The 12,840-nt window shown below is 51.2% G+C and overlaps 1 protein-coding gene across 2 annotated transcripts in view; it reads left to right on the top strand.

Annotated features, from left to right (window-relative positions):
• The window catches only part of LOC119945079 (amyloid beta precursor protein), a 49,371-nt gene that overhangs the window by 21,228 nt on the left and 15,303 nt on the right, over positions 1-12,840 (top strand). The window contains exons 4-10 of one of the 2 annotated variants that reach the window (XM_038766095.1): positions 235-347; positions 673-893; positions 2,080-2,303; positions 5,952-6,085; positions 7,118-7,192; positions 8,640-8,798; positions 9,761-9,889. In XM_038766095.1, coding sequence (XP_038622023.1) covers positions 235-347; positions 673-893; positions 2,080-2,303; positions 5,952-6,085; positions 7,118-7,192; positions 8,640-8,798; positions 9,761-9,889 — 1,055 coding nt within the window. Of the gene's footprint in view, positions 1-234; positions 348-672; positions 894-2,079; positions 2,304-5,951; positions 6,086-7,117; positions 7,193-8,636; positions 8,799-9,760; positions 9,890-12,840 lie in introns of both variants that reach the window. The other variant, XM_038766094.1, reaches the window with a different exon arrangement.

Below are 12,840 nucleotides of genomic sequence, written 5' to 3'. Positions count from 1 at the left end.
CCGAGCGGGAGTCTCCCCGACATGGGCATGACCTTCCGCTTCTCGTTGGCACCCGGCGCGGCGCTCCCCCCTCGGCAGTGGCTCGATTTTGATTCTTGTAGTTGGTGGGTCCCACCCCCGTTAGCGCTGGGGGGGCTTGGTCGACGAGGGGCATCGGATGAGGGGTGCAGTCCTGGCATGGGTGGGCGGGGCGTCATGGGCGTGCCACGACAGGGGGTTTGTGGTCCCCTGCAGTGGGCGAATTTGTCAGTGACGCGCTGCTCGTGCCTGATAAGTGCAAGTTCCTGCATCAAGAGAGGATGGATGTGTGTGAGACCCATCTCCACTGGCACACCGTGGCCAAAGAGGTACCCACCGCACCGGACCCTTCCACCTTGGCTCTTCTGCCCTTCACCCCATGGCTCTCTGCTCCTTCTCCCCTTTGTCCCCCTGCCCAATGGCCCTGCACCGCTCAGCCCTTCGCTTCTCTTACTTTCACCCCCTTGGCCACTCGCCCCTTTGACCCCTCGCCCCAATCCCTTTGCCCTCTTGCCCCCCTGCTCTCCCCCCCAACCCTTCGGCCCCTCGCCCCGCTCTCCCCTCCCTCCCATCGATTCCCATCCCGTCGTCCCCGTGGGCCCTACGGCCTCCCGCGCCCGTCCCGGTCACCCGTGTCCTCCCGCCGGCCGGCAGACGTGCAGCGAGAAGAGCACCAACCTGCACGACTACGGCATGCTGCTGCCCTGCGGCATCGACAAGTTCCGCGGCGTGGAGTTCGTGTGCTGCCCCGCGGCCTCCTCCGCCTCCTCCGTCGCCTCCGCCGCCGCCGCCGGGGACGTGGACTCGGCCGACGCCGAGGAGGACGACTCGGATGTGTGGTGGGGGGGCGCGGACGCCGACTACGCCGACGGCAGGTGGGTTTGTTGGGGAGGGGACCACGGGCAGGGCATCTGGGCCGGGGCCGGGCTGCCAGCTGCACCCCTGGCAGGGCGGTGAAGAGGGTGGTATTTTTTTTATGATATTTGTTAATCTTAGGTATTCATTCATTCATTCAATTGTATTTATTGAGCACTTACTGTGGGCAGAGCACTGGACTAAGCGCTTGGGAAGTACAAGTTGGCAACACATAGAGACGGTCCCTACCCAACAACGGGCTCACAGTCTTGAATTGCTTTATTGAGTGCTCACTGTGCGCAGGGCACTGTCCTAAACACTTGGGAGAGTATAATACAACAATATAACAGACACAATCCCTGCCCACAAAGCGCTTACAGTCTAGGGGGGAGACGGACGTTAGTAGAAATAAATTAGGGAGCTGATATAAGTGCTGTGGGCCCGGGAGAGGGGATGAATAAAGGGAGCGAATTGGAGCAATGTAGAAGGGAGTGGGAGAAGAAGAAAATCAGGCTTAGGGAAGCGCTTACTATGTCTTCTAGACTGTGAGCCTGTTGTTGGGTAGGGACTGTCTCTATATAATAATAATAATAATAATAATAGGCATTTGTTAAGCACTTACTTTGTGCAAAGCACTGTTCTAAGCACTGGGGAGGATACAGGGTGATCAGGTTGTCCCACGTGGGGCTCACAGTCTTAATCCCCATTTTACAGATGAGGGAACTGAGGCCCAGAGAAGCTAAGTGACTTGCCCGAAGTCACACAGCAGACATGTGGCGGAGCCGGGATTCGAACCCATGACCTCTGACTCCAAAGCCCGGGCTCTTTCCACTGAGCCACGCTGCTTCTCTAATATGTTGCCAACTTGTACTTCCCAAGCGCTTAGTACAGTGCTGTGCACACAGTAAGCGCTCAATAAATACGATCGAATGAATGTGCCATACACTGTACCAAGCTCTGGGGTAAGTACAAGCTAATCAGGTTGGACACAGTCCCTGCCCGACACGGGGCTCACAGTCTCCATCCCCATTTTCCAGCTGAGGTAAGTGAGGCCCAGAGAAGTGAAGCGGCTTTCCCGAGGTCGCAGAGCGGACAAGTGACGGAGCCGGGATTAGAATCCAGGTCCTTGTGAGGCCCGGGCTCGGTCCGCCCCTCTCTGCCCCCGCGTGCGGTCAGCGCGCTGATGACCGGGCGCTTCCCCTCCAGCGACGACAGGGCCGCGGAGGAACGCCCCGAGGAGGAGCAGGAAGAGGAGCGGGCCGGTGCGGAAGACGACGACGACGACGAGGAAGAAGAGGAGGAGGAGGAGGAGGACGGGGACGAGGCGGAGGACGGCGGCGAGGAGCGCTTCGAGGAGGCCACGGAAAGGGCCACCAGCATCGCCACCACCACCACCACCACTACCGAGTCGGTGGAAGAGGTCGTCCGAGGTAACGGTCCGGCCGGCGCCCGCCCTGACCCCCCGGGGACCCCCTCTCTGAGGCTGCGGGGGGCCGGCCGGGCCGGGCTGACCATGGCAGGGGCTCTTTTAGTCTCCGACACGGGTTGAGCGCTTGCTTGGGGCAAGCCCGGTGCTAAAAGCCGAGGCGGACTTCATACTATCAATTCGGACCCGGGGCCGGGCTCCCTTGCCATCCGAGAGGAACACAGACTGGGAAACGGAAGCCCAGAGAGGGTTAGTGACTCATTCGCGGTCACACAGGCCGGGCAAGAGCTGGAACCTGCGTCCTTTGCTCTGCGCCCCAAATTCTTTCTGCTGGACGACTACGCGGTGTCCTTTTTTCCCGGTGACCGGCTCCCCTCCCCACACAGAGCCCCCAGCCTCAGTGGCAGCCTCAGTGGCAGGATGTACTGAGCCTCTGCTACTTGGGATCCGGTATACTAGATCATCATAATAATAATAATGGCATTTATTAAGCGCTTACTATGTGCAAAGCACTGCTCTAAGCGCCGGGGAGGTTACAAGGCGATCAGGATGTCCCACGGGGGGCTCACAGTCTTCATCCCCATTTTCCAGATGAGGTCACTGAGGCCCAGAGAAGTGAAGTGACTTGGCCAAAGTCACACAGCTGACAATTGGCGGAGCCAGGATTTGAACCCAGGACCTCTGATTCCCAAGCCCTTGCTCTTCCCACTGAGCCACGCTTCTCAAATGAGAAGCATTTGAAATGTCAAATGAGTCCTATGTTACGTTCTTGCTGATCAGCGAGGGTGCTCTGGTTGTCATCTAAGCCTTTTTTAGGGGGTTCATTCAGTCGTACTTATCGAGTACTTACTGAGTTGCAGAACTCTGTACTAAGCGCTTGGGAGAGTACAATATAACAGTGGAACTGACACATTCCCTGCCCACAACAAGCTTATGGTCTAGAGGGGAAGACAGACAGTAATAGGGGAAGCAGCGTGGCTCAGTGGAAAGAGCCCGGGCTTTGGAGTCAGAGTTCATGGGTTCGAATCCCGGCTCCGCCAATTGTCAGCTGTGTGACTTTGGGCGAGTCACTTCACTTCTCTGTGCCGCAGTTCCCTCATCTGCAAAATGGGAATTAAGACTGTGAGCCCCCCCGTGGGACAACCTGATCACCTTGTAACCTCCCCAGCGCTTAGAACAGTGCTTTGCACATAGTATGTGCTTAATAAATGCCATTATTATTATTCTCTGGGCCTCAGTTTCCTCATCCTTAAAGTGGAGATCGAGAGTGTGAGCCCCGCATGGGACAGGGTCTGTGTCCAACCCGATTTGCTTGTACGTGGCTCAGTGGAAAGAGCCCGGGCTTTGGAGTCAGAGTTCATGGGTTCGAATCCCGGCTCCGCCAATTGTCAGCTGTGTGACTTTGGGCAAGTCACTTAACTTCTCTGTGCCTCAGAGACCTCATCTGGAAAATGGAGATGAAGACTGTGAGCCCACCATGGGACAACCTGATCATCTTGTAACCTCCCCAGTGCTTAGAACAGTGCTTTGCACCTCGTAGCAGAATGGCTTAATGGAAAGAGCAAGAGCTTTGGAGTCAGAAGTCATGGGTTCAAATCCTGAGCCCTGTGTGGGACAACCTGATCACCTTGTAACCTCTCCAGCTCTTAGAACAGTGCTTGGCACATAGTAAGCGCTTAATAAATGCCATCATTAGTAGTAGTAGTAGTAAGTGCTTAATAAATGTCATTATTATTATTATTATCATTATTATGGAGTCTCCACACCCCGGGAGGCCGGGGGGGCGCAGGGGAAGGGTCTCTCCCTGGAGCGAGCACAGGGTCGTGACTGTCACTGTCCCCTTCCCCACCTTTCGGGCCAAAAGGAGCCGGGCGGGGAGCGGGCCGGTGTTAGTGGAGACATCCCTGAGGACTATGTCTCATCCCGGCCTGGATGGTCAGTTAGTGGTATTTATTGAGCACTTCCTGTGTGCAGAGCACTGTGCTAAGCGCTTGGGAAAGTGTAATAGAACAATAAACAGATACATCCCCTGCCCACAACGAACTGACAGTCTAGAGGGGGAAACGGACGTTAATATAAATAAATTACAGGTATGGAGGTAAGTGCTGTGGAGCTCTAAACTGCAGGCTCGTTGTGGGCAAGGAATGTGTCTATGTATTGTCCTAGTGTGCTCTCCCAAGAGCTTAGTACTGTGGTTTGCACACAGTAAGCGCTCAATAAATAAAATAATAATAATAATAATAATGATAGCATTTTTTTAAGCACTTACTATGTGCCAATCACTGTTCTAAGTGCTGGGGGGGATACAAGGTAATCAGGTTGTCCCGCACAATAATAATAACAATAATAATAATAATAATAATAACAATAATAATAATAATGGCATTTATTAAGCGCTTACTATGTGCCAAGCACTGTTCTAAGCACTGGGGGGGATACAAGGTAATCAGGTTGTCCCACATAATAATAATAATAACGATGGCATTTATTAAGCGCTTACTATGTGCAAAACACTCTTCTAAGCACTGGGGGGAATACAAGGTAATCAGGTTGTCCCACACAATAATAATAATAATAATAATGATGATGGCATTTATTAAGCACCTACTATGTGCCAAGCACTGTTCTAAGCACTGGGGGGGGATACAAGGTAATCAGGTTGTCCCATGTAATAATAATAATGATGATGGCATTTATTAAGCGCTTACTATGTGCAAAGTACTGTTCTAAGCACTGGGGGGGATACAAGGTAATCAGATTGTCCCACATAATAATAATAATAATAATAATGGGCATGTATTAAGTGCTTACTATGTGCAAAGCACTGTTCTAAGCGCTGGGGAGGTTACAAGGTGATGAGGTTGTCCTACGGGGGGCTCACAGTCTTAATCCCCATTTTCCAGATGAGGGAACTGAGGCCCAGAGAAGTGAAGTGACTTGCCCAAAGTCACCCAGCTGACAAGTGGCAGAGCCGGGATTAGAACCCGTGACCTCCGACTCCAAAGCCCGGGCTCTTTCCACTGAGCCACGCTGCTTCTCTAAATGGTCTGACTGGGAGGGGGAATGCATAAAGGGAGCGAGGCAGAAGGGAGTGGGAGAAGAGGAAAGGAGGGCTTAGTCCTGTTGCCAACTTGAACTTCCCAAGCGCTTAGTACAGTGCTTGGCACACAGTAAGCGCTCAATAAATACGATTGATTGGAAGGCCTCTTGGAGGAGATGGGCCTTCGATAAGGCTTTAAACGGGGGAGAGTGACGGTGTGTCGGATATGGTGGCATCTACTAGAGAAGCAGCATGGCTCGGTGGAAAGAGCCTGGGCTTTGGAGTCAGCGGTCATGGGTTCGAATCCCAGCTCTGCCAATAGTCAGCTGTGTGACTTTGGGCAAGTCACTCCACTTCTCTGGGCCTCAGTTTCCTCATCTGTAAAATGGGGATTAAGACTGTGAGCCCCCTGTGAGACAACCTGAACACCTTATAACCTCCCCCAGTGCTTAGAACAGTGCCTTGCACATAGTAAGCACTTAATAAATGCCATTGTTATTATTATTACTTTGGGCTGGAGAGTAGTGGGTGGGGACCCCCGTCTGTGGGGGTTGGGGGGCTTGGCCTTTGTCCCTGATTCCGTCGTCCCCGCCTCTCACCCGTGTCCTGCAGTTCCCACCACGGCGGCCAGCACCCCCGACGTCGTGGACAAGTACCTGGAGACCCCCGGGGACGAGAACGAGCACGCCCACTTCCAGAAGGCCAAGGAGAGGCTGGAGGCCAAACACCGCGAGAGGATGTCCCAGGTGACGCCCCAAAACGGGGGGAAAGTCGGGGTGGATGGGGGGGACGCCGGCCCTGCCCTGCCCGGGATCTCCCCGGGGGACGTATTCCGGGAGATCGAGTGGGCTGGGCCTTGGACCAAAGTGTGAGAGCGGCACTACATTTTTTTAAATGGCATTTATTAAGCACTTACTATGTGCCAAGCCCTGTTCTAAGCGCTGGGGAGGTTACAAGGTGATCAGGTTGGCCCACAGGGGGCTCACAGTCTTCATCCCCATTTGACAGATGAGGGAACTGAGGCCCAGAGAAGTAAAGTGACTTGCCCAAAGTCACACAGCTGATGAGTGGTGGAACCGGGACTTGAACCCATGGCGGTCTTCATCCCCCTTTTCCAGATGAGGGAACTGAGGCCCAGAGAAGTGACTTGCCCAAAGTCGCAAACCCATCACTGGAGTTTACCGAGTGCTTGCCGAGAGCGAGGACGCCTGCCGGGAGCGGGGCAGTGGGCTGGGCGCCTAGCGATGCCCTTGCTGTGCTCTGTCCTGCTCCCCGAAGTTCATTTTTGTGGGAGCCCCAAACGCCTTGCGCTTCCGGCCCCCCCGGGAACCTCTCAGATGGCTCCGGCCCATCCTCCAGCCCCCGCTCCGACGTGGGGAGGGGAGAGGGGCATCGACTTGGTCGTGGCTCAGTGGAAAGAGCCCGGGCTTTGGAGTCGGAGGTCGTGGGTTCGAATCCCGGCTCTGCCAATTGTCAGCTGGGTGACCTTGGGCAAGTCACTTCACTTCTCTGGGCCTCGGTGACCTCACCTGTAAAATGGGGATTAAGACTGTGAGCCCCACGGGGGACAACCTGATCACCTTGTAATCTCTCCAGCGCTTAGAATGGTGCTTTGCACATAGTAAGCGCTTAATAAATGCCATTATTATTATTTTGATTATTATTATTATTCTTAAAGGCAAAGCCATGAGGGGTAGGGGTCAAGGGTCAGGGAGAGCCAGCTGGGAAAGGAGCTGGCCTCGGGGATGACCAGACTTTGGCCATCTTGTCCCCCGCAGGTCATGAGGGAGTGGGAAGAGGCAGAGCATCAAGCCAAGAACCTCGCCAAGGCCGACAAGAAGGCGGTCATCCAGGTAATCGAGGACCAAGGGGGCTCCCTGGGGTGCGAGGGGGCATCCAATTCATTCATTCATCCATTCAATCGTATTTATTGAGCACTTACTGGGTGCAGAGCACTGTACTAAGCGCTTGGGAAGTACAAGCGGGCAACATATAGAGACGGTCCCTACCCACAGCGGGATCAATCAATCAATCAATCGTATTTATTGAGCGCTTACTGTGTGCAGAGCACTGGACTAAGCGCTTGGGAAGTCCAAGTTGGCAACATACAGAGACGGTCCCTACCCAACAGCGGGCTCACAGTCTTAAAGGGGGAGACAGAGAACAAAACCAAACATACTAACAAAATAAAATAAATAGAATAGTCTATTTATCACAGTCTAGAAGGGGGAGACGGACAACAAAACAAAACATATTCACAAAATAAAATAAATAGAATAAATATGGACAAGTAAAATAGAGTAATACATCTGTGCAAGCATATATCCAGGTGCTGTGGGGAGGGGAAGGAGGAGAGGAAAAAGGGGGCTCAGGCTGGGAAGGCTTCTTGGAGGAGGTGAGCTCTCGATAGGTTTGGATGAACGTGAGCCCTAGGTGGGGCAGGGACTGCGTCCAACCCGGTGAGCTTGTGTCTGCCCCGGCGCTTAGAACGGGGCTGGGTCTACGGTCAGCCCTTAACCGTTCCCTTAATGATCCTTTATTAATAACATTACAAGCGCTTTGTCCAGTGCTCTGCACACAGTAAGCGCTCAGTAAATACGATTGATTGATTGACTGGTGATCGATTGTGTGTTGCCAACTTGTCCTTCCCAAGCGCTTAGTCCAGTGCTCTGCACACAGTAAGCGCTCAATAAATACGATTGATTGATTGGTGATCGACTGTATGTTGCCAACTTGTCCTTCCCAAGCGCTTAGTCCAGTGCTCTGCACACAGTAAGCGCTCAATAAATACAATTGATTGATTGGTGATCGATTGTATGTTGCCAGCGTGTACTTCCCAAGCGCTTAGTCCAGTGCTCTGCACACAGTAAGCGCTCCATAAATACGATTGATTGACTAGTGATCGATTGTATGTTGCCAACTTGTACTTCCCAAGCGCTCAGTCCAGTGCTCTGCACACAGTAAGTGCTCCATAAATACGGTTGATTGACTGGTGATCGATTGTATGTTGCCAACTTGTACTTCCCAAGCGCTTAGTCCAGTGCTCTGCACACTGTAAGTGCTCAATAAATACAATTGATTGACTGGTGATCGATTGTATGTTGCCAACTTGTACTTCCCAAGAGCTTAGTCCAGTGCTCTGCACACAGTAAGCGCTCCATAAATACGATTGATTGACTGGTGATCGATTGTATGTTGCCAACTTGTCCTTCCCAAGCGCTCAGTCCAGTGCTCTGCACACAGTAAGCGCTCAATAAATACGATTGATTGATTGATATTGATTGATTGATCGGGAAGCAGCATTTCCAGGAGAAAGTGGAGTCTCTGGAGCAGGAGGCGGCCAACGAGCGGCAGCAGCTGGTAGAGACGCACATGGCGCGGGTGGAGGCCATGCTGAACGACCGGCGCCGCGTCGCCCTGGAGAACTACATCACCGCCCTGCAGGCCACGCCGCCCCGGGTCAGCCGCCGCTCGGGGGACGGGGGGTGGGAGACCCCCACGGGGCGGACCCCCGAGGGACGGGGGGTGGGAGGGGGTCTTGGGGCCGGCCGCCATCCTGCGCGGAGTCCACTCTTTAGACTGTGAGCCCACTGTTGGGTAGGGACCGTCTCTATATGTTGCCAACTTGGACTTCCCAAGCGCTTAGTACAGTGCTCTGCACACAGTAAGCGCTCAATAAATACGATTGATGATGATGATGAAGGGGACCCCCGCCTCCCTACTGGAAGCATTCACTCATTCACTGTTGGGTAGGGACCGTCTCTATATGTTGCCAACTTGGACTTCCCAAGCGCTCAGTCCGGTGCTCTGCACACAGTAAGCACTCAATAAATGCGATTGATTCACTCAGTGCTATTTATGGAGCGCTTACTGTGTGCAGAGCGCTGTACTAAGCGCTTGGGAAGTCCAAGTTGGCAACATATAGAGACAGTCCCTACCCAACAGTGGGCTCATAGTCTAAAGAGTGGACTCCCGCCCGCCTCCGCGCAGGATGGAGAAGCAGTGTGGCTCAGTGGAAAAAGCACGGGCTTTGGAGTCAGAGGTCATGGGTTCAAATCCCGGCTCCACCACTCGTCAACTGTGTGACTTTGGGCAAGTCACTTAACTTCTCTGGGCCTCAGTTCCCTCATCTGTAAAATGGAGATGAAGACTGTGAGCCCCACGTGGGACAACTGATCATCTTGTAAATTCCCCAGCGCTTAGAACAGTGCTCTGCACATAGTAAGCACTTAATAAATGCCATTATTATTATTATTATTATTGGGAGGTCCAACATACAGAGATGGTCCTTACCCACCAACGGGCTCACGGTTTAGAAGGGGGAGACGGACGGTAACGTGCGGACGGGGGGCCAAGCCATCAAAGCGGTGGACGGGACGACGTTTTTTCCCCCCCGTTGACCCCCCGACTCTCACCCCCAGCCGCGGCACGTGTTGAATATGCTGAAGAAGTACGTGAGGGCCGAACAGAAGGACAGACAGCACACCCTGAAACACTTCGAGCACGTGCGCATGGTGGACCCCAAGAAGGCCGCCCAGATCCAATCCCAGGTGCCTTAGCCAGGCCGGGTCATTCCGGGCAGCGGAGGGTGGTGGGGGGGGATCACAACGTCAGTGGCATTTATCAATCAATCAATCAATCGGGGGGAGACAGACAATAAAATAAAATATATTAACAAAATAAAATAGAATACGCATGGTGGACCCGAAGAAGGCTGCCCAGATCCAATCCCAGGTGCCTTAGCCGGGCCAGGTCATTCCAGGCAGCGGAGGGTGGGGGGGGATCACAACGTCAGTGGCATTTATCAATCAATCAATCAATCAATCAATCAGGGGGAGACAGACAATAAAACAAAACATATTAACAAAATAAAATAGAATACGCATGGTGGACCCCAAGAAGGCCGCCCAGATCCAATCCCAGGTGCCTTAGCCGGGCCCGGTCATTCCGGGCAGCGGAGGGTGGGGGGGAATCACAACGTCAGTGGCATTTATCAATCAATCAATCAATCAATCTGGGGGAGACAGACAATAAAATAAAACATATTAACAAAATAAAATAGAATACGCATGGTGGACCCGAAGAAGGCTGCCCAGATCCAATCCCAGGTGCCTTAGCCGGGCCAGGTCATTCCAGGCAGCGGAGGGTGGGGGGGGATCACAACGTCAGTGGCATTTATCAATCAATCAATCAATCAATCAATCGGGGGGAGACAGACAATAAAACAAAACATATTAACAAAATAAAATAGAATACGCGTGGTGGACCCCAAGAAGGCCGCCCAGATCCAATCCCAGGTGCCTTAGCCGGGCCCGGTCATTCCGGGCAACGGAGGGTGGGGGGGGGGATCACAACATCAGTGGCATTTATCAATCAATCAATCAGTCGGGTGGAGACAGACAATAAAACAAAACATATTAACAAAATAAAATAGAATAAATATGTACAAATAAAATAGAGTAATAAATCTGTACAAACATATATACAGGTGTGGTAAGCACGTTACTATTCAGCCACTTTGGGAATTCCATTCCTTCCATCGTGTTTGTTGAGCGCTTACTGTGTGCAGAGCACTGGACTAAGCGCTTGGGAAGTCCAAGGTGGCAACATATAGAGACAGTCCCTACCCAACTGTGGGCTCACAGTCTAGAAGGGGGATGCAGAGAACAAAATCAAGCATGTTAACAAAATAAAATAAATAGAATAAATATGTACAAATAAAATAAATAGAGTAATAAATCTGTACAAACATATATACATATATACAGGCGCGGTAAGCACTTTACTATTCAACCACTTTGGGAATTCCATTCCTTCCATCGTGTTTGTTGAGCACTTACTGTGTGCAGAGCACTGGACTAAGCGCTTGGGAAGTCCAAGTTGGCAACGTATAGAGACGGTCCCTACCCAACAGCGGGCTCACAGTCTAGAAGGGGGAGGCAGAGAACTAAACAAAGCATGTTAACAAAATAGAATAAATATGTACAAATAAAATAGAGTAATAAATCTGTACAAACATATATACATATATACAGGCGCAGTAAGCACTTTACTATTCAACCACTTTGGGAATTCCATTCCTTCCATCGTGTTTGTTGAGCACTTACTGTGTGCAGAGCACTGGACTAAGCGCTTGGGAAGTCCAAGTTGGCAACATCCAGAGTTGGTCCCTACCTAACAGTGGGCTCACAGTCTAGAAGGGGGAGGCAGAGAACAAAACAAAGCATGTTAACAAAATAAAATAAATAGAATAAATATGTACAAATAAAATAAATAGAGTAATAAATCCATACAAACATATATACATATATACAGGCACGGTAAGCACTTTACTATTCCACCACTTCGGGAATTCCATCCCTTCAATCGTGTTTGTTGAGCGCTTACTGTGTTCAGAGCACTGGACTAAGCGCTTGGGAAGTCCAAGTTGGCAACATATAGAGACAGTCCCTACCCAACAGTGGGCTCACAGTCTAAAAGTGGGAGACAGACAACAAAATAAATTAACAAAATAAAATAAATAGAATAAATATGTACAAATAAAATAAATAGAGTAATAAATCCGTACAAACCTATATACATATATACAGGTGCGGTAAGCACTCTACTATTCAACCACTTTGGGAATTCCATTCCTTCCGTCGTGTTTGTTGAGTGCTCACTGTGTGCAGAGCACTGGACTAAGCGCTTGGGAAGTCCAAGTTGGCAACGTATAGAGACGGTCCCTACCCAACAGCGGGCTCACAGTCTAGAAGGGGGAGGCGGAGAACTAAACAAAGCATGTTAACAAAATAGAATAAATAGAATAAATATGTACAAATAAAATAAATAAATAGAGTAATAAATCTGTACAAACATATATACGTATATACAGGCGCAGTAAGCACTTTACTATTCAACCACTTTGGGAATTCCATTCCTTCCATTGTGTTTGTTGAGCACTTACTGTGTGCAGAGCACTGGACTAAGCGCTTGGGAAGTCCAAGTTGGCAACGTATAGAGACGGTCCCTACCCGATAGTGGGCTCACAGTCTAGAAGGGGGAGGCAGAGAACGAAACAAAGCATATTAACAAAATAGAATAAATATGTACAAATAAAATAAGTAGAAGTCACTTCACTTCTCTGAACCTCGGTGACCTCATCTGGAAAATGGGGATGGAGGCTGGGAGCCCCACGTGGGACAGGGACCGTGTCCAACCCGATTGGCTTGTCGCCCCAGTGCTTAGTACAGTGCCTGGCACGTAGTTAAGCGCTTAACAAATACCATGATTATTATTATTATTATTATTTATCGAGCGCTGACTGGGTGTGGAGCACTGTACGAAGCGCTTGGGAGAGGCCAGTAGGACGGACGCGGTCGACGGTTCCCTGCCCACGACGAGCTTTCAGTCTGAAGGACGAGCTTACAGTCTGTCAGTCCATCAGTGCTGTTTATCCAGTCCGTACTGTGTGCGGAGCCGTATAATAATAATAATAATAATGATAGCATTTATTAAGCAC

The sequence above is a fragment of the Tachyglossus aculeatus genome, chromosome 24 (assembly GCF_015852505.1).
Source record: "Tachyglossus aculeatus isolate mTacAcu1 chromosome 24, mTacAcu1.pri, whole genome shotgun sequence".
In the NCBI taxonomy this organism is placed as follows: domain Eukaryota; kingdom Metazoa; phylum Chordata; class Mammalia; order Monotremata; family Tachyglossidae; genus Tachyglossus; species Tachyglossus aculeatus.
The sequence above is the reverse complement of the archived record's forward strand: the minus strand, read 5'-3'. Positions and strand labels throughout refer to the sequence as shown.